We start from the raw sequence: 24613 nt of genomic DNA, 5'->3' as shown, positions 1-24613 counted from the left end.
CCAAAGAAAGATGAAAACCTAGCACATTCTCTGTTTATTCATTTAGGCACCAGTGGACCAAAGGGGAAATCAAGGTTTTATTGTCTTAGGGGCTGTACAAAAGCTATTGAGAGCAATTACTGCCTTTAAACATAACCATATGGGTATGTGCAATTAACCACAACCACACAGAGGGGAAAGGGGGAATAAACCAGCCAGCTTCTCCATAGCCAAAAATAGTTATTTATTTATTAATAATTTAAGGTTTTACATTCTTATAATAAATTCCATCTTAAAACTTTTACACTGTGGATTAGACTCTCCCTTATTGGCAACCATGTGCAGGTTCACTGTGCGTTCACACAGGTACAAATGCTCGCACATACTTCCAGTTTTATACAAAAAAAAAAAAAAGACGCAAAATATTGCATTTGAGGTGAAGCTCCCTGAAGAATTTGTACAGAGGTAATGCACTGTTTAGCACATCTGAAAGTTTTAAAAAGTGATCAAAAATCTTTCGCATTCAAAGACAAACCTCCTCCCAGATGATCTATTTACAAAAGGTAAGGCAAAAAATTAATTTAATTTAAAAATATATATATATGTATATATATATATATATCATATGGAACCTACATCAAGAGCATGAGAAAAAAAAAATCACCACAAGGAAAAGAAAGATATATGAAAGAAGAGACTACTTGCTCACAAAACATGATCTGCAAACTTCTCACCATTGCCATTTCTCCCTCATGGAAAGCTTGCTTCAATAAAATCCAGCATGCTGCAAATATATTCTTTGCAATTAAAACAAACAAACAAACAAAGCAGAATTTATGAAAAGAACAAAAACACAGGTGTCCCTTGGATTGATTTCTTGAGTACATGTGAATTAAGAAAAAAAATGCAAATAAATTTAAGGTTAAATATTTACATTGATCAAGTAGAATACTACCAAGCTCCTAGCAAACAAGTACTCCAAATACACTAAGCTGAAATCTCTTTTCTTTGGCTCCTCTAAAATAAAACAAACAAACAGAAATAACCAGTCTTCACTGAAGACAAAGACGCGTGTCCCAGGTGTGAGAGCAGAGGGCGGCAGGACAGTTCCAGCCTTGGAGAACACGTGCCAGCCTGTCCAGCCTCGCCCTCCTGCTCAGGAAGTGCTCGGAGCCCGGGCAGTGGCCAGCAGGGATGGCCGTGCTGCCCCCACGCTGCCTGGCCAGCAGGATGCTGCCAGAGAGCCGCCGTGTCCCCTCCCCTCGCAAGAGCCGATTCCGTACTGTGCAACCTTTCCTCGCTGCACCGGCAGCTGCTTTGGGACAGCAGAGGCCAGAAAAAGAAAAAGCTGCATTTCTTCATCACTGCCAAAGAGAAACCGTTGAGGAGTGATCCCATGAAATGGACAGGAGAAGGGAGGTGGTGGGAGCTCACGTGGACTGCAAGGAATCCACCTGGAAGACGTTCTGGTTGGAAGGGGTGGTGAAGTACAGCTGCTGGTTCGGCACTCGATTGTCACAGGGGCTGCTCAGCCCCAGAGTCCTCTCAAAGTCCAGCAGCTGACCCATGAAGTTGAAGTTGGGTGAGATGTTGGACTTCTTCATCTTGACGATATCATAGGCATCATTCATGGACAAGTTCAGCTTCTGCATGAGGTAGGCCACCGTCACCGTGACCGAGCGGCTGATCCCCGCTAAGCAATGCACCAGGACGCCGCAGTTCTTCCCCCGCGCTTCATCTGGACAAAGGAGCAGAGAAGGACACGTCAGACCGAGAGCTGGTAACTGATCTCTCAAACAAATGGGATTAGCATCAAGCAGGAAGAAAGTTCAATTCTGATCCCGGTGGCCAGCAGTGCAACTCAAGAGTTAACTTTAGCGGCTTGAAATCAGGGCAAGAGAAGAATCCACTCCCCCTACTACCCAAGTCCAAGAGCTGAGAAAACTAAGAATGAGACAAAAGGAGCAGGACACGCTGCATGACACTGTTTTAAAAGTCAGTTTTAAAAGACAGGCTTTTGCCTGGAGATTTGCCTTTAAATTCTTACAGTCCCCTTGCCCCAGCATGGAAATCCTGCAATATGTCACTGAAAGGCTTTATACAGACCAGCAGGCTGCAAAGGTCTATTAAATTATTCTCCAACTGTTGTGCAGCTAACAATGGAGGTATTCAGGCATTTTAAAAGAATGAGGGAAGTCACAGGGGACAGCCCATTAGGAGGAACAGGATGTCAACATTGGTTGAAAATGGGTTCCTTTGTAATAGGAAATGCATTACAATGCCTGGAGATTAGTTTCTTTGTGGCTTCTAGCCCACATTTCTTCCTGCTAGGCTCAGATTACCTACATTCTCCACTATTACCGGTATCAGTCAACCGGATTACTGCACAGCTTCCCAACAGATAATGCGATGCCCACCCCACTGCACCCCGATGGGGCAATCTGAGTCCTCCCCAAAACGAAGGAGAGTGCAGATTTTAATCCTTGGGCCCAAGGGTACAGATTTCCGGAGCTGCCGGGTCATGTCTGAGGGCAGGTTGACCGAGGCACCGAGCCCGAAAGGTATATCATTATTACCACGAGATTTAATTTAAACTCTGGCTACACATTAGCCAGGGACACCGCTTATTCATAACTTGCATTTAAAAGCTAAAGTTAGATTCCCAGATCGTTTCTTTTTATTATACTGCTCTTCAGTAACCTCGAGGGAAAAAAAAGAAAAAAGCAAAAGCAAACAACCCCAAAACCACCATCAACAACAAAAAAGGGTCAAATAAGATATCGACCCCAGGCTCATTTGCCCCCCACTCGCCAGGAAGTGATTTAAGAAGATCCCCCAAAATGCGCAGGGCTCAGCCCCCAGTTCGAACAGAAATGACTCGAGGAGGAATTCTCCAACCAGACAAACCAGGTATGTCCGTGCAACCCGGCAAAAGTCTCTTACAGTACACCGGGACTTCTCAATAACCCCCCCAAACAGTCCCCAGCAGTCCCTCAACTTAAGCTGGCTTTAACATCAGAAAAGCGGGTATGCCCCAGAGACGGCCATAAATGCTGCCACCGCTTCTCGCCCGGAAATCAAGAATTCTACAAAAGACATCGAATTCTGCCTCTTGACATGTAGCTGTTAGCAAGTAACCGGGTCTTACCTATAAAGGAGATGGCCTCAGGAAAGAACTGAGACAGATTTTGGCTCCAGTGGTCAGAGATAGGGATCTGTTTGTACTTGAATTCACCGGCGTTTTCAAAGAGATTAGGCAGGTTAGGAGTAACATTCAAGATGTATTTAATGCCGAACTCTTCTAAAACGTCCAAATTAGTGGAGTCCTTGGCACAGCCTAAGTAGAGGTAGGGTAAAATCTCCACCGGAAAGGAAGGCTGGTTGTTGGAAAGAGGGCTGCCATCGGAATCGGTGGCACTATTGGGGTCTCTGTCAATGTCAGATTCAATGTCGGATGATGAATCGGAGCTGATGCGGAGGCCTCCCAAACCCAGGACTGGCAAAGGAGGAGAGCTGCTGCTACATGAACTGTCTAGGTTAGTTTCACAGTGCAAGGCGAACTCGGCCTGGAACTTGCTAAAACCACCTGGAGAGAAAAGCAAAGAGGAGAAAATGCAACCTCATATAAGATGACATGTCGACTTACTTCCCTGGTATAGGCAAAGGAGCATCTGTTTTGCACCCTCTCGAGCTCCGGGAAAAAGAAGGGGAAAAAAATGCCATGCTCTCAACGCAGACAGATTAACTTAAAGGAAGGGTTAAGAAAATCGTCCGCTGCGGCTGAGGGCTCAGCACGTCCAAGATTAAAGCTCTGTACCGCTTTGCCCTGCGGGGACCGCTGGAGAGGTGTCTAGGCGGCAATTCCTTGTGCCAGGATCATGCCGGAATCCCCGTTAGCCCTGTTTCCCCACGCTGCCATAGTGATTTTAGACATCAAGGTTCCTTTAAACAGTGCGAGGATAAGCGGGGGGAAAGCGAAAGGGGAGGAAAGATGTTGAGTAGGGGGAAAGCCCCCTACTCATGTCGGTGCTCCCCTGGCGCATCAATCCACTGCCCGGGGAACGCCGCAGAACGCATCGCCCCCTCCCTCTCACCCGGGCAGAGATCCACGGGGCTCGGCTCCCCGGTTCCCAGAGCCCCGGGCCGCAGGCAGCGATCTCCCCCCAGCCCTGGGCGCCCCTTCTCACCTTCCAGATAAAACGCCTTGCAACCTTCATCTTTGAGGCGCTTGAGGAGCAGCCCCAGCACCGACTCGCCGCCCGTGTTCTCGTTCCAGTCGCGGCTGTGCTCGTCGTACAGCACTACGGTGTCGGTGCCACAGCGGCGGGCGAAGCGCTCCCGGTCCTCCTCGCTGCTGGCGACGAGGGAGCGCAGGGGCAGGTTGCCCTTCTGCAGCCGCCGCAGCATGATGCCGGGGATGGCCACATTGATGGCCGACTCGATGTGGGACGACTCGTACAACTCCTGCGGCCGACAGTCCATCAGCAGTAGCCGGTCGTTGCCCATCTCCAGCTGCTCGTTCAGCCACGCCACGGATTTACTAATCGCCATTTCCGACGCGAAAGGGACGGGTCTGAACGTATCTAGCATGAGGAAGGACGGGGGGAGCGGAGCGTGCTCTGGAAGCGCCCCTCTCTCTCACAGAGGCATGCGGCTGGCTCGGCGGGCGGGCTGCACCCCTCTAACTCGGCACAACTTATCTCCCTCCGCCCCGGGAAAATGAATCACGCAGCCCCCCCGCGCCGCTTCCCCCGCGCCGGGCGGCGGTGGAGTCACGGGGAGGGAGAAGCAGCCGGGCCCCGGCGCGTGTGAGTGCGTGTGCGTGTGTGCCTGCGTGCGCGCAGCCAGCCTGCCCCGTCTCCTCTTCTTTCTGTCAATGAATCCCTGAATGAACCTGCCTAATCGCCGCCGCAGCCCGAGCCCTTGGGCTTTTCCTCGGCCGCGAGTGAATGAAATCCAATTAACGCGCCGCCGAGCGGGGCTCCCCGGCTCGGCACGGAAGCGCGGCGGCGGCGGCGGCGCCCCTCGGCTGGCGGAGCCCCTGCCCGGCGCTGCCCGCTGCCCGCTCCGTGGCGGCCGCAGCCCCGCGGCCCCGCAGCCCGGCGCTCAATGGGCACGGCCGCGGCTCCTCAATGGATACATTCTGCGGCGCAGCCAATGGGGGCGCGCGGAAGGGGCTGTTGCCGCGGCGACGGGCCGGCTGGAACAGGTTGTGTTGATGAATCGTTAATGAGTTTGTCATTCACAAAAACGGAAAGGAATTTCCGCTCCGGATAAGCCGAGTGCAAACAAGCGGCAGCCGCGGCGCGGCGGGCGGGGGCGGCGGGGGCAGGTGAGGGGGCGCGGCCGGCGCTCCCCCCGTCCCTCCGACAGCACCGGCACCAGCCGCGGGGCGGCCGCGGAACAAGCGGCGCTTTTCCTTTCCTCTCCCTCCCTCCCTCCATATTTTCGCTCCCTAAGTCCTACCCCGCGGGGCTGGCTGTGTTCCCCCCATTTCCCCCCCAGCTGATCGCGCCCCGGCTTTTTCATTAGGGCGTTCTGGGAATCCCATTTTTAGGGAGGCGGGCTGGCTCTGTCTCCGGCTGATCCCTACGGGGGTGAAGAGTAAACCCCGATCTAATCTCTTCCTATGCGGCCCGGCTTTATTCGCCGCACTTAGCGCAGCCGAGCAGCCGGCCCCGCCGCAGGGGCAGCCCGGGCGGGCCACCCCACAAACGTGAGCGGGGAAAGTGGCCCGGCCGGCTGCTGCAGGCGGTGGAGCCGCGCTCCCACCCCACAAACGTGAGCGGGGAAAGTGGCCCGGCCGGCTGCTGCAGGCGGTGGAGCCGCGCTCCCACCCCACAAACGTGAGCGGGGAAAGTGGCCCGGCCGGCTGCTGCAGGCGATGGAGCCGCGCTCCCACCCCACAAACGTGAGCGGGGAAAGTGGCCCGGCCGGCTCCTGCAGGCGATGGAACCGGCTCGCCACCCACAAACGTGAGCGGGGAAAGTGGCCCGGCCGGCTGCTGCAGGCGATGGAACCGGCTCGCCCGCAAGCGAGGAGCCGCAGCCGCTGCCGGGGCCGCCGCCAGCACGGCGGGGTGCGGGGGCTCCGCTGCGGCCCCTCCTGCGGGCGCGGCCCCGTCCTGCGCTTCCCCCGGTGCGACCGGCGGAAGGAGCCGCGGTCCCGCCGCACCGGGAGCGGACGGCGGGGCTGGGCTGCGGTGCCCGCCCGAGCGGCGCCGGGGGAGCGGGGCCGGGGTAGCAAATGGGTAAGGGAAAAGCGAGGAGCGACGATAAATCAGGAGAAGCCTGGCCTAAATGCTAATCCTGCCACCGACATCTGCTTGGAAGTAAAATTGCTCAGGAGAGGCTAATCTCTCTTCCGCTGCTGCTGCGCTTCAGGGCTCAGTGTTTTCACCCACATCTAAAGGAGGTTCTCTAGGTAGCTAGTGGCTGGAAAGTGTGACCCTGGGAACAGATAGTGGCATGGGCAGTCCTGCGTCTTCCACCCAGAAAACATCCGTGATGTTAATTAAAGTTGGCACATCAGTCGCTGCAGTTTCAAGCAAGGCTGACACCCAGATGGCATTAACGACATCCTCCCCAGCAGGGATTTTGAGAGGATCCCTTCTTGCTACCTTTTCCAGAGGCTTGAAAGTGGGACTGAAATATCACACAAACCTTGCCCCGCCCCTTAGCCCGGAGCTTTCCTTTAGCTGATGTTCCACTCACTGGGCACACCACACACCCTGTCCCGTGGCTCAGCGCGGGCAGCTTGTCCAGCCCACCTTGCCCTCCATGCACCTGTCCTCTCTCGTTAAAGGCTTCCCGGGCTGTTCTCATCAGGTGCTCCACTTGCTGTTTCGCTCTCTATGCTGTTTAAATGTCCAGAGCAGTGGCAGATTAAACTAGAAAGCAGGAACATTTATTTTATTTATTTATTTAAGTATTTTTTGGGTAGGATACCTGCCTAGTAGTACAACAATACTATTACAGTAGGTAATGATAGCATTTAAAGATATTTTTATCATTAGTAGTGTCTGTTTTGACGGGAATACTCTGAACATTAAGGGGTAAGTGAATGAAGGCAGTAAGATGTTAGATGAAGCGTGCTCCAGAGAGTTGAATTACCGAGGTGGAGCTGGAGACAAACTTGTAATGGTGGTAGCTATAGCCTGCTCATTGCATGGCAGCACTCTGAGGGTGGCATTTGGTGACCTGGGACCCAGGCAGCAGATTTTGCACTGCAGCAGAGTAAACCAGTATATAAATACAAATAACACCCTTTGAATTTGCAGTAGTACCTCCCTCAGCACACACCTTCTGAAGAACTCTAAAGGAGAATGAGAACTATGTGCCACCTTGTTGTCTTTCTGTTTGCATGCATGTATGCACTCTCTTTTCCTCTTTCTGTCTCAACTGCTCTGTCCTCTTAGTCACTGAAGGATGCTGGAGCAAATTCAGTTAACCATGCTGCCATCTGATGCTTTGTCAGAGACCAGATGTACAACCCAAGCTTCACCAGGAGATCATTTGTCCTTCAACTTCCAGAAGTTTTTGTAGTACCTGAGCAGTGAGAAGATTCCTGTCAACCCTGATCCCTTCATTCACCCAACCTCTGGCAGTTAGGTTTTCAACTCTGAAATGTTTATTTTTTAGATGAGGATGATCATGTGTTTATTTAATTTGTTTTGTTTTGTTTTGTTTTTTCACTTCCTTGTCTGCAAATAAGATTTCTTTAGCTCAAAGCTTATGAATATAAAATAGCCTATTTTGCTGGCTTTTGGACCATTTTGCTTATTTGTAGTATGTGTAGAGGGTTTAAGAGATCTCCATGAGTGCTTATGACCTGAGCTTGCCTTGGCCAGACATGTAGACACAGAGGACAAGAGCATTGCATGGATGACAACAATTAAAATTTAGTGTTGCTTTGCCCAATTCCTTCATATCTGTCCCTGTAATAGAAGCCCTGGCCCTGAATTAGACAGACAGGCTATCTACATAGTGTAATGGGAGAGAGAAGTACCAAAAAGGCAGGTATCTATGACATTTTGAAACCAGGCCAACTGGGTCACTCAGACAATTCACAGTCTGGAATACTCAGGCAACGATGTAGAGGCGTCCTCAGAAGGCTAAGTACTGATGAGAATTTTTTTACACAAGTGCTTTCTTCCTCTAAAGATACAGCTTTGTGTCTCTCTTTTACTTAATTGAAGCAGAATTTGATAGGAGTCTGTCTTTCTGTGAGAAGATGGGGCATAAAATATATAGGAAAGGGTATTCCACTTCTTTGGTCACTCCTTTCCCATGTTACATCAATCAATATTTACAAGAGCAGGGACTCCAGCCTTCATTTTCCACGTCCCATTGATGATCTGAATCAAAATGGCAGAGACACCTTCTGTAACTGCACTGTTTAATTCCAGGCAGGCAAACAACACTCTGGAATTGCCTGCTGGAGAAGGCCAAGAAGCATAACACATGCTGGCAGCAGGATTTTGGGTGAGATGCCAGCTCGACTCAACTCAGCTCTGGAAGTGCAAGAGCTTGGAAAATGTAGTGAAGACAGGTTTCTCCACTGACAGGTCATACTTGGGCATGAATTTTGAGGATCGTGACTATCTTCACTTTGAACCAGCAAATGCCTGTGATTCAGCTAAAAAGTCACTCAGCTTTAAATGCTGGAAGTTAGAGGTTCACATTTTACCTACTTATTTCCTCTCATTTATCACTTTCAGAAGGTCTTCAGAGAGGAAAAATTGCACTATGGAACTTCTCAGTTCCCTTTGCTGTCTCTAAATTGTGCCTGGTGGAACCAGCCTTTTACTTTTATATGCTTACCTTGCAGTCTCTGATTCTCACCTTCAGATTTATCTCTAAGTCGTTTAGAAAGTTCCTATTAGTTTCAGTAAAAGTGAAAAATCAATGTATGTCAGTGTTGGTTTCTGTGAATGATCTATTTGGAAACAGAAGTACACAAATCATTCTAGACCAAATTGCCTGTAAAGTAGAATACCATTGGTGTAAGAGTGGTTAGTGCAATGTGTCTCAAAGAGAGAACAAACGTGTCCTATAAAGCATTTTATTTGTTTTATGTAAAGTACAAACAATTTATGGAAATGACATTTAACTGGTTATTCAATGTCCAATTATTCACATCTAAATAATTCCTGAAGTTGAAGAAATAAAACACTTGAATGACTCCATTTAGGAAATCCTTTTTACTCAAGTGCTTTCCTTGAAACAGCAAATAGCTGGATGACTTCAAGCACATATTTAATTGTGCCTTGTAATAAAGTCATGTAATTAGCAATTCCTTAGGAATGATGCTTTAAAATAGTTAACAGCTACCACAGGCATGCATTTATTTAAGAGATTTTGTTTTCTTTTGACTCCTTGTGGTATAAGCAAGGTTCCCTTCTGCAGTTCCTTATGGTGTGCAAAGGTGAGCAGTTCTGTTTGACAGCAGATCACTACTGGCTGTCGGATTCTCTTCTTAGAGGATAAAACTAAGCTTGTGGGAGGGCAGTGCAAGGCACTCATTTAACAAGGCTCACAGTGTATTAGCCAAGCACAGAGGCAAGTGCTGCAATCATTTTTTCTTTTTTTCCTTCGCACCACATGCTGCCATTGCTAGTGACACTTTTGGTGGCATTAACCTGTGTAACACTTCACAGTGGTTTACAATCTTCTGGCAACAGCAACATAGCACAGGTGGGCAGCTGTCTCTTAAAAAAAATAAACGTGAAGAGAACAGAAGGCTACATGTCTGCACACTTTTCTTATAATTACATGTTAATTTGAGAGCTTTCAAATAAAAAAATGGACTATAATAGTGGTGAAAATCAGAAGCAAACTAAGTTATAAAAGTGGTACTTTTAAAATTTTTTAAAATTGTGATTGCGTGAAAATACAGTTTGGTGGCAGTGATTAAATTAATTGGTTGGAATGTAGATTTATATGGTTCTATTACCTTAGCTAAGGAATAGAGCAATTCCTATGTAAAGCTCCTGATCCATGATGCAGAAATATCATGCTGTTTGTACACAGACAACAATGTGCTTGTGTTATTTCTTTGCCAATACCAACGAGTTCAGTGGTGTCCAGAGAGTGTTTTCATGTTGTTTGTGCAGGCTGGTGCTTCTCTCTGCTCTGTCTGCTCTGGCAGCCTGTGTCACACTATACAGGGCACACACATCACACCAGCTGAGGCTGCTGAGAAAATGCTGTAATCTCTTTATAATGCTGTCCCTTTTGATTGAAGGGCTAACTAGGGACTAGCATGTGGGCTTACCTGGGGAGGCATTAGTGCTGTCACTAAAGCATGTTCCTTCAATAGCACTGTCCCATTTTTGTCCCGTTCACTCATCCTACAAGGAAGCAAACCTGACAGCATCAAGGAAGCGTGGAAAGCAGCTCTCTCTTCCCAACGTTAAACATTTCTTTTCCTCTGTGTTTGCAAAATCCCCTGCTACCAGGTCTGTTCTGACCATGGGAATAAACCCTGCCCCTGGGATGACTGAAGGCTTGTTCTAGACCATGAAAAGAGTAAACAAGGGCTGCATTTGCACAGTGCAGGGCAAATCAGCTGTGCAGAGAGCAGAGCAGGGACAGCAAATTATGTAAGAAAAAGATCTTCATGCTGGGACAGGCGTATTCAGGAAAAGAAATGCTATGCAGCCATCTTATATTCTGTTTCCAAAGAGAGGCAATTAGTAGTTCAACCAAGGCATGAACAATTCAATTTCCGCTGTCTGTTTCTATATGGCCGCTGAAATGTGTCCTGGGGACCCCATGGAGCTGAGCACACAGTTTGGCTCCAGGACATCACAGGGGGAGACACAGGGGCAATTATGCATCCTGGCGCCAGCAACTTCCATTTAGCACTTCTGCTTCACTTTTCACAGATGGAAAGTCTCTCACAGGGATTTCTCCTGGGCCAGGCAGGACCTGCACCAAACCGGATGCAAACACTGACAGAGGTAAAAGTTTCCTTACTGCTGAGCCTGGAGCTTTCCCTTGTGACCTGCTGCTGTCAAAAAAGGCTGGTAAAAGCTTGTTGAGGGGAAAGTACCAAACTGATGGCCAGACCTAGGCACTAAAATGTCCTACTCTGTTTAAAAAACAAAGGGCTCAAGTAAAATTCATGCTGAATTTGAAGCACCCATGGTGCTGTCTTCCAGGAGATGGAATGTGATACAAGTCACACAAACCTTTCTGGTTTCGTTTGCTACAATTTGCACCTCCACTCCCCAAAACAAACAAACATACAAACAAAGAAAAAAACAGAATATAAAAAGGAAGTTGCAAAACTGCAGAAGCCTTAAGGGGTCGGTCACTACAACTCCCAAGTCCCACAGATCAGACAGGTTATTTCATTTGGAAGCTTGAGAGACTTTAGTTGGTAGGAGAGGGAAACCAGTAGAAAGATTTTGATGTAAATGGCACAAGTGGGGAAAGGGTAATGCCCTAAATGTGGAGCAGTATTATAAATGTCTGGAGCAATACTGTGTTGTGTACATTACTAGAAAAGTATATATTGAGGGAACAGAGTCCTTTTAAAAGGCATGCATCTCAAGGTAAGTCATAAATGGGTGTGGTAGTTCTTTGATTTGTTATTTAAGTGCTTTGCAATAAAAAATATACCTCGAAGGCTGGGTGTGTACAAGTGTAATCTCTGCAAATGTTGGCAAGACAGTAATTGTTGTCAAGTTTATCCTGTCTTTAGTGTGCTTAGGTATTTTTGAGGACTTAATAGCAGAACTGTCACATCCAAACACCAGGTCATCACTGGGTATGTCAGAGCACAATGACATGAAGATTACAGTACTGTTCATGGTCACAGTTTGTGTCACTTATTTGGTACATTGGTGTCACCAACATAACACAAAAGTAAATTGTATTAAAGTACTGCTTTTTCTGAGTAATTTTATAGCAGAACCATAAAGTATAAACCATTTTCACAAAGTTTCTTATTCTGGCTAAACTGTGTGCACAGATCTCTGTCCAAGGGTTTGCAAGATATTGTAGAGACATCTACAGCTCTATGCTTTCCAGAGGTACACTGGATCCTCCCTGCTCTTTCTTAGAGGATTTTGTCTGGTAATCATTATAAATGTTAGTTGGTTATTTTATTTTTAATTCTGGTCCCAGTTTGCAGCAATCTCCTTCATTTCATGTGGCAGGCCCATCAGATTAGAGAAGTTAGGCATGTTTGGATCACAACAGAATTTGAATGGGAATACAAAAAGTGCAGGAAGCAAGGACCAGCATTCAGTGGTTCCCTGCTCCCTTTCCAGTCTGCACCAGATTAGTGCCTTAGCACAGAGCTAGGATGAGCTGCATGGTGGGCAGCACTTTCCTTCAGATAAGAAGGTTTATGGCCAGCTATAATAACTGGATTCAGAAAGATGAAGGTTACACAGCATGGAGGTTAAAACTAAGTGGATTGTAGGTACAAGTGCTTCTGTATTGTGTTTCATCAAGGAGAATCCTGAAGACCATGGCCAGATGCATCTAATCCCAGCCTTGCCCTTGTATGGGGCCCAGGCAAGTCTTTGGAGAGTAGACACTGCCTGAGTGCTCCATTTTTGGCTGCTTCCTCTGTGATTGGTGAACAGGATCCTGAAGATATGGAGGGGTTTGGTTTTTTTTCCCTGAGTGAAATGTAACTTTATTTAAAGAGGGAAATCACATTAGAATTATGCTATGGATGATGTATCCTAGATGGTTAGGTCCTCAATACGTAGAAGAACACACTCAGTGAGTCAGCCCTGCAATTTTTGGTGGAGTAGGTCTATTCCGGTGTGTGGGTGTTCGCAGAACAATTACGTAAGTGTCAGGGTAACGAGGAACTTTTGACATTTCTGGCAGCTTAACTGAGTTCTTTTCAGTCAAAAATACACTAATTGTTGTTCTCTTGCATTAAACACACATCATTGCCTTAACTGGATTTGGGAGGCTTTTTTTTAAGCATCAGTTGTCAGGGCAAGATACTGGAGCAGTTTTATTCTTGAAAGGAGATTTTTCACAGTTACAGTGAGACAAACATGAGAACCATTAAATCATACAGGAGGGTGTGAAAGTTGGTATGCCATATGCCTGGAATTTACTATGGTAAAGCTAATTACTGCCACTGAATGCAAGGGCCCATCAGCATTTCCATTACACCCACCCTCAACACCTTGTCTTTTCTTTTTTTTTTTTTTTTTTTTCAAGTTTTAGTTTGCTAGGGGCTTCTGCCTATATAATTCTTCCAATGGAGAATGGTAATGCAGCCTCCAAACTAATCCTTGAAGTATGTTATATGCTATATTCAAGGTGAGTAGGTTCTGAACTGAAGAACAGTACTCCACTGAAGAATGGTGATTGTGCTGCAAAGGCAGCTGCTTTTCTACAGATATTGCAGAGGGAAAAAAGAACTGGTTTGTCTGCCAAGATCAATACACCAAAGTTATAAACCAGGTCAGTGTCCTAAAGGTACTTTCAGAAAAGATTTCTCTCTGGAGATTAAATATGAAATAAACAAAAACTCGTAACTGTTTTCTTTCTCATTTAATCCTAACTGTGCCTTTGGTACCAAAACCCTGTAGTCCAACTAGTCAGTAGAATTTATTTATTTTTTTTTTATATCTGGATAAATATGAAATATTTCACATTATCATAACCTTGATACACTGTCTGTTCTTCTACATAGAACAATTAATGAGCCAGATCACAGCACTGAATGGTGCTGAGCATCCCGCTGACACGCCTGAGCATCTAACAAAACAGCATTTGTCAGTGGATTTTGGAGAGACAACTAATGGCTGCAGGATTTTTTTAGTCTAAGAAAGTGCATTTCCTGAAGTCAGTCAGAGAGAGGGGCTCTGTTCCATGCTGTGTAGGGTCAGAGTGAGAACAGCCTGCCAGCCGTGTTGGTGCCTGTCCACGCTCAGTGTATTGGCTGTGTTAGCAAGTCCTTACTGAGGCTAGAAGTATGTAAGGTGGGGATTCCACCAGTGACAGTATGTGGAGAGGAATCACCAAACCAACACAATTTTGGCCAGGAACTTTTGGTGTGTACATTATGTGAGGGTAATAATTGGATACAGGGGAGCGTGTGTGTTTGGGGGAGTGTGCTGTTTATTACTTCTCTTTAAAATTGCAGAATCAAAGCTTGAATCTGAAGTTGCAATCATCCCCTTTGCTGCTCCAAAACTTAGAAAATTCTAGAGGTCTGCAGCATGAACTGATTGCCTTATATTGCTTGTAGTCTGGTAGACTGAAGGGATTCATTGTTCGGATGTGTGCAGGAGGAATTGCTTAAATCCAATGAGCAAAAACAAAGGAACTCTCAGTGCCTCATATTTCTTCTGCAGGATTTATGCAAAGAGGAACCAAGTCTTTTGCATTGAGAGCTCGAGATGAGAGTGCTCTTCACTTTAGCTCAGTGCCTTCAAGTGCCACCCCTGTTGATTCATGCAGTTACTCAGAGAAAAATGGAGGCAAATAAGCATGAGTTCTTACATTCAAAGAGCTCTCTGGTCTCAGTGATAAAATTAATCTCTTTTAGATTCAGAAACAGATTAATTATTTAAAAACAATTGCTCCCATTCCTTTAAATTCATCAACAACACCTGATGCTTCTGCTATGACAGGTGGGCAAGAACTGTTGGAAACAGGTAGGGAGAGGTCACCTACCCACATCACTGAGCTTCAGGACAACTCAGAAATGTATCACAGAGATTTCCTTTGAACCATTTTGTTAGCTGGACTTTTTTATTTACTGAAACCCTACAGAAGTAAATGTACAGATATTGCATTACTAGTTAGTAAAGCTAAGAGATACATTGTTATGGGAAAATACTGATTATTACCTGTTAATCATCCCTCTCTGTTGAGGACATACCATTTGATTCAATCACTTTGAAGCTATTTATCTCATCTGAGTAAGATCATCAGTGATGTTACTGCAGTTTTTCAAGTTAGGTTTAGCTGACATAGCAAGGCAAAAGCACCGCCTGGAATAGGACCTATGGTGGATGTTGATTGTCTTTTTTGCTCTTAAAAGCAAAGCCTATATTGATTTTGCAACTGAGTCTCTGAAAAAAACATATTGCCTATTACTTTAGAAGGTAAATTCCCACCTGACCTTCATGCTCAGGTCTCCAAAAACATGACTCTGCCACCATTCACTGTGGATTGAAAAGCTTCCTGTGAGCAGTTCCAGGCATCTGATGTGTGTCCTACATGGGCTGTTGAGAGGCACAGAGGTGGGAGGGCTGAGTGTGCTGGCGAGCAGGGAGCAGCATTTGCTGAGATTGCTTTTGCCTAAGGCCTCCCCTTAGAGCAGGAACGTGTCTAGGAGCAGTCAGGAGGCTTTCTGCTCACTTGGGTGGTGTTATGAATTGTGGCTGAGGGCAAGGAGGAAGGAGCAAGGTCTGGCAAAATGTGGCTGCCCAACCTGAGAGAACAGCTCCCTGTGAAAAGCACTGGCTCTACTCTCTCTGAGAAGAGGTTGCACATCAAGTCTGAGCTCTTCTTACCAGCTTGGGGAGAAAGTGCCTTAGCTGAAATATTCTTAGAGGCTGTTTTCTTTAGCTCTGTAATTTGCCCAGCCAGGCTATTTGTTGAAACTCAAGGTGTCTTTGTTTCTGCTGCTGGGTGAGAGCAGCAGCAGAGACAAGCCCATGCTTCTTCGTGGGCATGGTTATTTGGAGGAAGCAAGAAATGTTCTTGAGAAGTGGCAGAGGGGAATATTTTTCTGACTCCTTTCCTCCCCTCAGGTCCAAAGAAGAGTTTATAGGAAGCAATTTATTGTTGTTGGTTTTGTTTTTTTCAGAAGACAAAGCACTTCTAGGAGCCTACAGACACTGTATACTTGGAAGAGAGAAGATGGGTGTGTCAGGTGTTTCACAAGATGGATATACCATTTCATTAATTCAAAATGAATTTCTAAGATTGGTATGTCAAAGATTTTCTCCAAGGGTTTCCTTAGCACAAGGTGCATGTTTTTCTGAAATTTCACATATGTTTTCAGGACTTTCATAAGAACATATGGGCTATATTTGCTATTTAGTGGCCCTTGGACCAGGGTGAATTTTACCTTCCAAAAATCAACTTCAGCTGAAGCAACTCTAAAACCATGTAAAAAAAAGAAAGCCCTACTGTCAGAGACATTTGTGAATGATGGCAAACCATCCATATGGCTAAACAGACTATCTGGGCTCCCCCACAAGTAGTCACTTAGAGGATGAAAGTAATATTCAGCCTGATCATCTGTTTTGTAACAGGATATTTATCTCAAGCTTTTGAGAATGTCATTATTATTGGGGGAGGAGGGGAATGGGCAGTAAAACAGAATCTGTAATAGATTATCAATGTTGAAGTGAATAAGCTGGAGGGAAGGAAACCTGCCTTAACCCCATCATTCATCAGCCCTGCTTTTGCCCAGAAAGAGGGGCTGTAGGGCCATGATAATACAAGGGGAAGGAGAAGGAGGAAATGTTCTCACCGTGGTCAGTTAAGAGTTCAAGGAGACTACGTGGGGTCTGAAAAATGGTAGGGCCCTGCAAGGGAGGGGTAAACACATTTAGTGTGTCTGAAGTGAGGGCTGGTTAAGACAGGGAATAGGGGAGAGTCTGTAAAATTGTTTCTGTAAGCACTTCCTTGAAAGCTAATGCAGCTGCCCTGCAGGGAGGCTGGCAGTGCAGGAGGCTGAATCTCAGCTCAGGGACTCTGGTCCAGTTAAGCAAATGACACGGTTCTGACTGATACTTGCACAGACTATGGCTCAGTGGCTGTGGCTGCCTAAAAACCAGCTAATTTAAACTCCAGGTCTGAGCTAAGGAGCATGAAAATTTCAAAGCTTTCTGCTTCCAGTGGAGACTTCCAGGGATAGTATTAATAGCTTTGGTGAACTGTGCTTCATTGATTTAAAGCACCTGTGCTTCTGAAAGTCAGGATTTTATCAATTTTTTATCACTTACACAGGAAGCAGTGCTGGGCTTAATGCTATTTATCCAGCTGGACATATTGACTCTGACTTAGGAGATCAAAGCATTTTGGTTAGGGATTGTGTAACATCTTCCTATAAGAACTGTCAGGGGTAAATTTACCAAAGCCTGAAACTTTGATTGATGATTGTTTTGCATGAGTGTTCAGCGTCAGGAAGCACACAATAAACCCTTTCTCTTAATGGAGGTACAGGCTGTGGCCTCTTTAAACATACATATTTTGAAACACATTTCATCACCTCCTTGAACATAACAGTACACAAAACCCTGGAGCCAGTGCACTTGAAGGTGAGCTGTCCTTCAGCTCCAGGGAGGTGACCCAAGATCCTTTAAGATTCAGCTTTGTGCAAACCTGGTGCCAGTAAGGAGAGTAAGTTATTTGTCTTGGGGGTTTCTCTCTATTTTCTTGCCCTTTGCCATTGTAATAACAGCATTTTCCAATAGGTAAGAGGTTGGAAAGTGCTCCCTCAGGAGCTCAGAGGTTCAGTCCTGTGCCCCATGAGTGCTCCTTGCAGCACAGGCAGATAGATCCAGCCCATCCTTGAGGCTACATGAATGAGACTTGACTTCTTGTCCCAGCTTAAGGTGATGCATATCACCTTCTGTGAACCAGCTTCCCCCAACTATTTCTATCTGAGTGGTACTTGTTAAACTGTTTGACATTTTAGATCACCAATTACTGAGGGTTTGTTCACATACTCTATCTTTTGAGGGCAGGGCACTGTTCCCCTTCACTAGGGTAATGAGGAGAAATACAGAGAGAGGAGCTCAGCAGGAGATTCTGAATTAGGGGTGCTGGCTGCCCCCTAACAAAGGATACCTTCTGCTGCTGGCTGTAAAGGGAAGCATGAGCAGTAATCTCCCACCCCTGTCTCACATGAAGCATGCAAAATATCTGTCCCAGCCTAAATGTACATGAAACAACAGTGGTCCCTTCACCACAAGAGGTGTTGCCAGCATGGATGTACTTTTTGAATAGCTGTCCTTAGTACAGTAGTAGGGAGCATGTACAGAATTAATATAGATGAAATATGACAGATGGTTGCTTGAGTTTTTCTCCCAACATAAAATTAAAGCCCAATAAATAATATAGCATTATAGTGGCCCTATTGCTGTCTATCAGTGGGTTTCAAAGCCATGCAGAGCTTTGATCAGTCTGAAAATTATTGCTGTTGCACAAGGTGGTGTTACTCTTTTATTTTTTTCTCTAGGTGCTCAGACTGAGCCCAAAAGATGGGCCAGCCCTACTATGGCCCAGCACCCCCTCTGTGTGCCCTGCAGGTCTGCTCCAGGGCTGTGTGTGCACTTACCCATGGTTCAGGCACCTGCAGGCAGCTTGCTCCTGAGCAGCCAGGCATTTTGAGTGGTGGCAAAGTGGCTGCTGCCACTGTTTAGTGTGATAGTCACAGCCTTTGTCCTGAGTGTGCCACAGCCTGTGCACAGCTGACCTGTGCTGCTGCAGTGCTCTCCTGTCCTGCAGAAGGAAATGCTCTCTGGGCTTTTCCTTTATTTTCCTTTTTTGTTTTTGTTTTGAGCTACAAACAAACACTAAATATTTTGAGTGTGGCTCAAGGACTCAGGATGATTAAAAGCAGGAGACCTACAGAGACATCCAGAAATTATTGTTTTTAACAAGACAGGAACTTTGTCTGAAAACAGGATGACCTGCTGCAAAAGACGCCGACAAATCCCTGTAGAGCTTTAGAAAAAACAAGCAGGCGCCTGAGTGTGCTTTAAAAAAAAAAAAAATAAAAAGTCCTGCCTAGTAATAAAAAGGGATGTGAGGGTAAACAGGAAAAGAGCACTCCACACTGTGAGCAGCCCAGAGGAGGAGAGGCTGGGAAGAGCACTGATCTGAAAACCTGATATGGAAACTAAAGGGAAAGATTTCTTATTATTCCTCAGGACAAATTCCCTGTAAAAGCCTTGATGCAGCTTTGAGTGGCTCCTGCCCACTAGTTCCTGTGTGCCTTTGTTCTGGTACTACAGAGGGTGTGGGAGGGTAGCACATGCCCCATAGGTTTTGTTGGCTGGATTCTGTGGCTTTAAAGAAGTGTTGGTTCTGACTTGCTTGAAATACAGGCTCAAGAGTATTTCCTGACAGTGGAGTGACTGCAGTTCTGTGCACCTGTGCAGTCATGCTGCAGTGCAACTCACTTTTCTAATTTTAGTGGGAATCTCATGACATATGTTGTTTTCTGCTAGCTCCTCAAGATTTGCAGTTCCATGACAGTCTCACTTGTCATGAATCTGAATCCAGTCTTTTTAGCCTTCTTGCCTAAGAAAGAGCAAAACAAAACCCCTACTATTGCTGTGTTTTGAATGGTGATTTTTAAAATCAAATGCTACTGTCAGAAATTAGCATATTGGTATTTGGGTTTGATCACATTACCTCTTCTGCTCTTTGGAAGAATTTTCAGACTCAAGCAGGTTTTCCATTGGAACTGGCATACTTTAAGTGAGACACCTATAGTGATAAAGGGAATGGGATAGGTATGCAGCATCAGATATAGTCCCAGGTATACCAGAATCATGGGATGGGTTGAGTTGGAATCAACCTTAAATATAATCTAGTTTCAATATCCATGGGCAGAGATGCCAACCACTAGATTAGGTTGCCCAGGGTTCCATCCAACTTGGTCAACTTGCAGGGATGGGTCATCCACAATTCCTCTGGGCAACCTGCTCCAGTGCATTGCCACCCATTGAGTAAAGAATTTCTTCTTCATATCTGATTTAAATCTCTCCTCTTAATTTAAAGCTGTTTCCCTCAATTGTATCACTATCTGTCCGTATAAAAAGTCACTCTCCCTCTTTTTTATAAGCCCCTGTAAGTACTGGATGGCCACAATGAATGCCAAAATTCTTTGCAACAAGTTTCTGCTGCTCCAAAGTCAAACACTTCCTCAGAACTGAAATAACACCTTAGTGGCCAAAGGGGGATTCAGCAGGACATAAAATACACTGAGAGCAAAAGATTCATTTTCATTATCAAACGTGGGCCCCAGTACCTACCAAAATGCAGGTGAGTGGTTTGGCTGGTGCCCATGGCTTGGCTTCACACTGGGGCTGTTAGGATGGAAGTCAGTCCTCTCTGAGCACCAGAGGGTTGGCAGAGCCAGCTCAGCCACAGCAGCCCTGCTCCTGCCACTGCTGAAGAAGCACAGCTTTTCTCTTTCACTGGGTCCTGTGGAAAACACAGCAGTTCAGATGAATGCTGTGGCCTTACAGGCACTGATGGGAGCTGCAGAGAGGCTTTTGGATCACCGAAATCCCCAGTGAGGGATATCAGGTCCTTTGTCTCCCTGGGTGTTTACCAGCCCAGCCCAGGAGTTCCTCCGTGTTCCTCTGTTCAAGGCTGCCTTCCAGAGAGGCTCCAGCCTTTCTGAGTGGCAGGGAGCAGGGAAGCAACACTTGTTTGTGAGCTTTCCTGATAATGGAAAATACATTAGTCTCCACCCTTTTCTGGGTATTGCTTTGAGGCAGACAGAGAACAGCTTCTCCCTGCCCTGGAGCAGAGGTGCAGGAAGTGCTCAGCACAGGGGCTGCCCTGAAGTTGGGCATCTCGGGCTGGGGGCCACTGCAGCTGGTCACAGGGTCCCTGCACACTCTTCATCCTGCAGCTGATGCCAAACACCCCCTGCTCTGGAGCTGCTTGGTTTCAATTTGCAGTTGGCTCACCTGCAGCATCTGCTTCTGCACCAGCTTTCTCAGGCAGCCCAGTACCTTGGGCTGGGGTTTTTATCCACTCACTTTTTTATTCCATAAGGCACTTGGGTTTTTTCTTTGCTTTTGTATAAATGAAAGGTGGTTTGTCATTCTTACTCTTATGACTGCCTGCAGATCAATCACTTATCTGTAATCTGCACCCTCCAGCACTGTGCTATTTGAGACTGAGTTGCACAGTAGAAACTATGATCAGAGAAATTTCCAATTTCCAAGAAATGAAATTAAAGCCAAACAAATTTTTATCTCCTCAGAATGAATAGAAATATCAGCTGCTTAGTTCAATGATTGCCTCATTATTTGATACTCACACGCATGCTCACACAGCTACAGCAGCATGCTTCAGTTTGCTCTCTAACTTCCAAATTCACAATGAATACAGAGTACAAAAAACTACTTCCAGGGTATAGATAAGCATGTCCATGTAAGGATTTTGAGAATTTTATTCTTACAAGACATACTTGTCCTCCTCAGACAAGCAGAGACATGATATCATTTGTATTGGCCTAAGAAAAAATAATTTTAAGTAGACATGACAACATGGTGATAGCTTGATTTACAAATGATTGTAAAATAAGTGTGCAAGATACTGAACTACATCACTGGGGGGAAAAAAATGTTAATTCCTTCTCCACAAGCAAGAGATACTTAAACTATGCCCTAAAATGAACCTGAATTTAGTATGATGTCCAAGGTTCCAAATCCAACACACAAAATGCCAAAAGAGCACAGCAGCATCACTGAAGATCTAACATGACAAAAGATCTCTCATTTATGTTAAAAAATAGTGAGTTCAAGGCAGCTACTTAACTTTCTGTGTTTTTTTTTCCATAGCTCTGTCCTAAGTAAGACCCACTCTCTTCTGTTCATCACTTTTTATTTGAATAGTGGATGTTATGAGCTTCTGTTTTTCTGGTGTTTGCCTCTGAGGACATTTTAACTCTTACAAATGAGTGGTTCATCTCAGCCTCCTGGAAGGGAGTCCTGGAAGTCTGGTGCCATTAGTGCAGGATAATTTTAGGCTATTCACTCTTTAATGGGCTATGAAGGAATTGCTGTGTTGGTGCTGCCCAGCAGGTTTCTGGCTTGGCCCAGTGCTGCTCCCTCAGTTGCTGGGGACAGTGGTGGCTCACACCCACCTGAGCTGTCTGTGGGAAGGAAACTGCTGGGGACAGCACAGCTGGGAAGAGAGCAATGGGGAGTCTGTGATAGAGGGTTGGAGGAAAAGGGGCTGTTTGAGCAATAGGACAGGCTGCAGGGAGCTCTGGAGACCATCCAGTCCAAGTCCTGTGCTCAGAGCAGGGTCAGCCAGGGCTGGATGCCCAGAGCCAGATTCTGCACCTTTAGCTCTCAGTCTGAAGTTGGAAGCTTGGAAGGAGAAGTTTGGCACAGCACAGCTTATACCAAACACGTGCTGAGGGGTTCTGAGCTATGTGGGATGATGCTCTAAAAAGATAATTCAATGGATTTCTTTTTCTTTTTATTCCAATCAGTCACATATTATTTTTTTCTTGTTGCTCCAGATATTGTTTTGCATCATCCTTGCCATATGGAAGAAAGGAATGGTGCTGTTCTGATCTGCTGCCATAAAAATATGAAATGTTGTTTGTGTGATCTTCAGGGTAGATTAAAACTGAGAATTCCCACTTTAAGGGGATTTTCAACACGTTGAATTTTATTTTCCTTTCAATCTAGCAAGCTACAGTAGTGTCAAGTTTTCATAAAAATTAGAAGTCTCATCAGAAATTATTTGTATAATATAGGTTTTATTAGTCTTTATAAAAACTGTTTCAAATTAAGGTGTTAGCTGATAATTTCCTTTTATTATTTTAGATATTTCAATTTATAAAAGTCAAATTTATTTTTTTTTGGGTCACCTAGATGCTGAAAATATTCAGTGAGGAAAGAGTCTCAGAGACAGCATTACTGTGCTGACTCTAAAGTCCTCCTGGACTTCTGGGAACAGAACATGACGAGAATATGAGTACTTTTAGCAAATCCAACACTGAAGGATGCTATTTAGCACAAAGAGTTAAAAAATAAATACTGTGCAGATGGTAAGCATCTCTCCAGTGGCACATATCATCTGTGCTATGGCTTAGTGGTGAACACTGGTTCTGGGTTAATGGTTGGACTCTTTGATCTTAGAGATCTTTTCCAACCTCAATGATTCTATAATCAGCTGCCCCTGAGTTGCAAGGTGTGGTGATGGAGGAGCCATTGCAAGGGTTGCTATGCTGTCTGCTTGCATTTTAAACATTATAAAATGGCATAAGGATTTCCTTTGCTGCTCCTGGTAATGGGAATAATACAGATTATACCTAATTCCTACAGAAGGCTTAGGTATCACTGTCCTACCTTCCCAGTAATCTGGATTCTGAAGAAGTGGTGTAGCTGTGGTGGCAGTGAGCCAGTGGTCCCTGGGCAGGTTCTCTGCTCCAGCTAATAAATCCTTTGGGAACTGGGCCAAAGCACAGCCTAGTGAGCTGGCACTTGAGTGGCTTGAAGAAGAGCTGGCCTGGGAGCATGGTTCATGCTCCAATGGAGACAGCCTGAGTCTCTCTTTTCTGTCTCAGGGGGTGATACTCTCATGTCCCAGCCAGCTCTGTGTGACCTGACGGGTCTGGGCTTAGCCCCATGGGGACACTGGCAGCAGTACAGGCAGGGCTGTGGTGTGCTTCCTGCAAGCCAGGAGCCCTGGCTGCTTTAAGCTATCATCCCCATGGCACAGTTTGTCCCCCAGACAGCTCAGCAGCCTGGACACTGGGCTGGAAACAGATTTGAGACCAGCTGTCATCATCATACCCTTGTAAGAGATAAATTCATTTTTCTTACAGGGACGCTTAGAGTACAGGGAAGATTGGATTTTGCATCACTGTGTTGACATGATGTGACCTGTACTGTGGCAGCCCAGTCCCACATGGGGATGGATTCTTACCCTTCCCATCTTCATTTCTGAATCAGACAGAAGCAAGATGCAAAGCAAACCATAAAATTATGTATTAGAGTATATTATACCTGTACTTAAAAGCAATGCAGCAAAAACTGCAAATAGCATAGAACTTATCCCCACATATTTTGGGTAAGATTTTATGGTAGCACAGGAACAGTTTCTGTTCTGCACATAGAGAGTGCATCATATGGCCTTTCATGGTATGAAATTCAGAACATTTTCAAGGTTTATTGGTAGTGTAAATGGCAAGTTACTGTGGACTAGATGGAGTGATGCTGCCACAAGTGGGAAGCAATAGATGAGGAGGCAAGGACAGCACGCAGGGTGCAGATGGATGCACTCCACTGCAGCACAGGACAATTGTATTTTGTTCAGTCCAGTAAGTCATCCAGAGTCACTGCTGAATGAAATAAAGCTGAACTGATTACTGAGTCTCTAGTCCTTTTCTCACAGTCTGAATCTGCACATCATAGCTCCAGGTTAAATAATATGTGTTAGGAATGAGCATAAATTAAGTACAGAACTCAGAAGTGCAGAAGACTGGGGAATCATATGTTAATGAGATTAAAATTTCCCCCAAATTCAAGTGGACTATTTAAAGAGGAGAATTTTCCTTGGGGGAGAGACCATTTCTGAGGGGTTTTTTCCATTGTTTTTCAGCATCATTTCAGAGCGGTCAAGTAAGCCAAGCCACCAGGAGCAGGGTAATATCATCTGTGAGTGATGCAAAAGCAGCTGGAGAAGGAGAGGAAGACAATCAAGGATTAGGTGCTGCAGCATTTTGGCAGGGTATTGAGTTATCTCTCAAAGACAACCAAGCAATGTCCAACTGGAGTTGAGAGCTGCTGCATGAGGGAGAGGAAGCTGGGTGGATTCTCTTTCCCATAAATGATCCTCTGGTAAAAGAGGACCAATAACTGTGAAAAGAAATACAAGGACAAGTGAAGAAAATTCTTAGCAAGAGACAGAAAATGCCA

The 24613-nt window shown here is 45.6% G+C and overlaps 1 protein-coding gene across 1 annotated transcript; it reads right to left on the bottom strand.

The window, feature by feature from the left end:
• Nucleotides 1–206: 206 nt before the first annotated feature.
• DUSP6 (dual specificity phosphatase 6) lies at nt 207–5010 on the bottom strand. Its single transcript, XM_056510816.1, has 3 exons — nt 4167–5010; nt 3128–3565; nt 207–1717 (listed from the first exon to the last, which is right to left on the bottom strand). The coding sequence occupies exons 1-3, from the start codon at nt 4567–4569 to the stop codon at nt 1410–1412; spliced, it is 1149 nt and encodes a 382-aa protein (XP_056366791.1). The 5' UTR covers nt 4570–5010; the 3' UTR covers nt 207–1409.
• Between the last annotated feature and the right edge of the window lie 19603 nt (nt 5011–24613).

The sequence above is a fragment of the Oenanthe melanoleuca genome, chromosome 1A (genome assembly GCF_029582105.1).
Source record: "Oenanthe melanoleuca isolate GR-GAL-2019-014 chromosome 1A, OMel1.0, whole genome shotgun sequence".
NCBI lineage: Eukaryota > Metazoa > Chordata > Aves > Passeriformes > Muscicapidae > Oenanthe > Oenanthe melanoleuca.
Note: the sequence above shows the minus strand (reverse complement) of the source record. Positions and strands in the feature narration are given on the sequence as shown.

Coding starts and splice junctions, on each gene's coding strand:
- DUSP6 (XM_056510816.1), bottom strand. CDS start 4,569: ATGCTAGATACGTTCAGACCCGTCCCTTTCGCGTCGGAAATGGCGATT. Junction 3,566..4,166: donor CAAGGCGTTTTATCTGGAAG/GTGAGAAGGGGC, acceptor TTTTCTCTCCAG/GTGGTTTTAGCAAGTTCCAG. Junction 1,718..3,127: donor TGAGGCCATCTCCTTTATAG/GTAAGACCCGGT, acceptor TCCTTTGTCCAG/ATGAAGCGCGGGGGAAGAAC.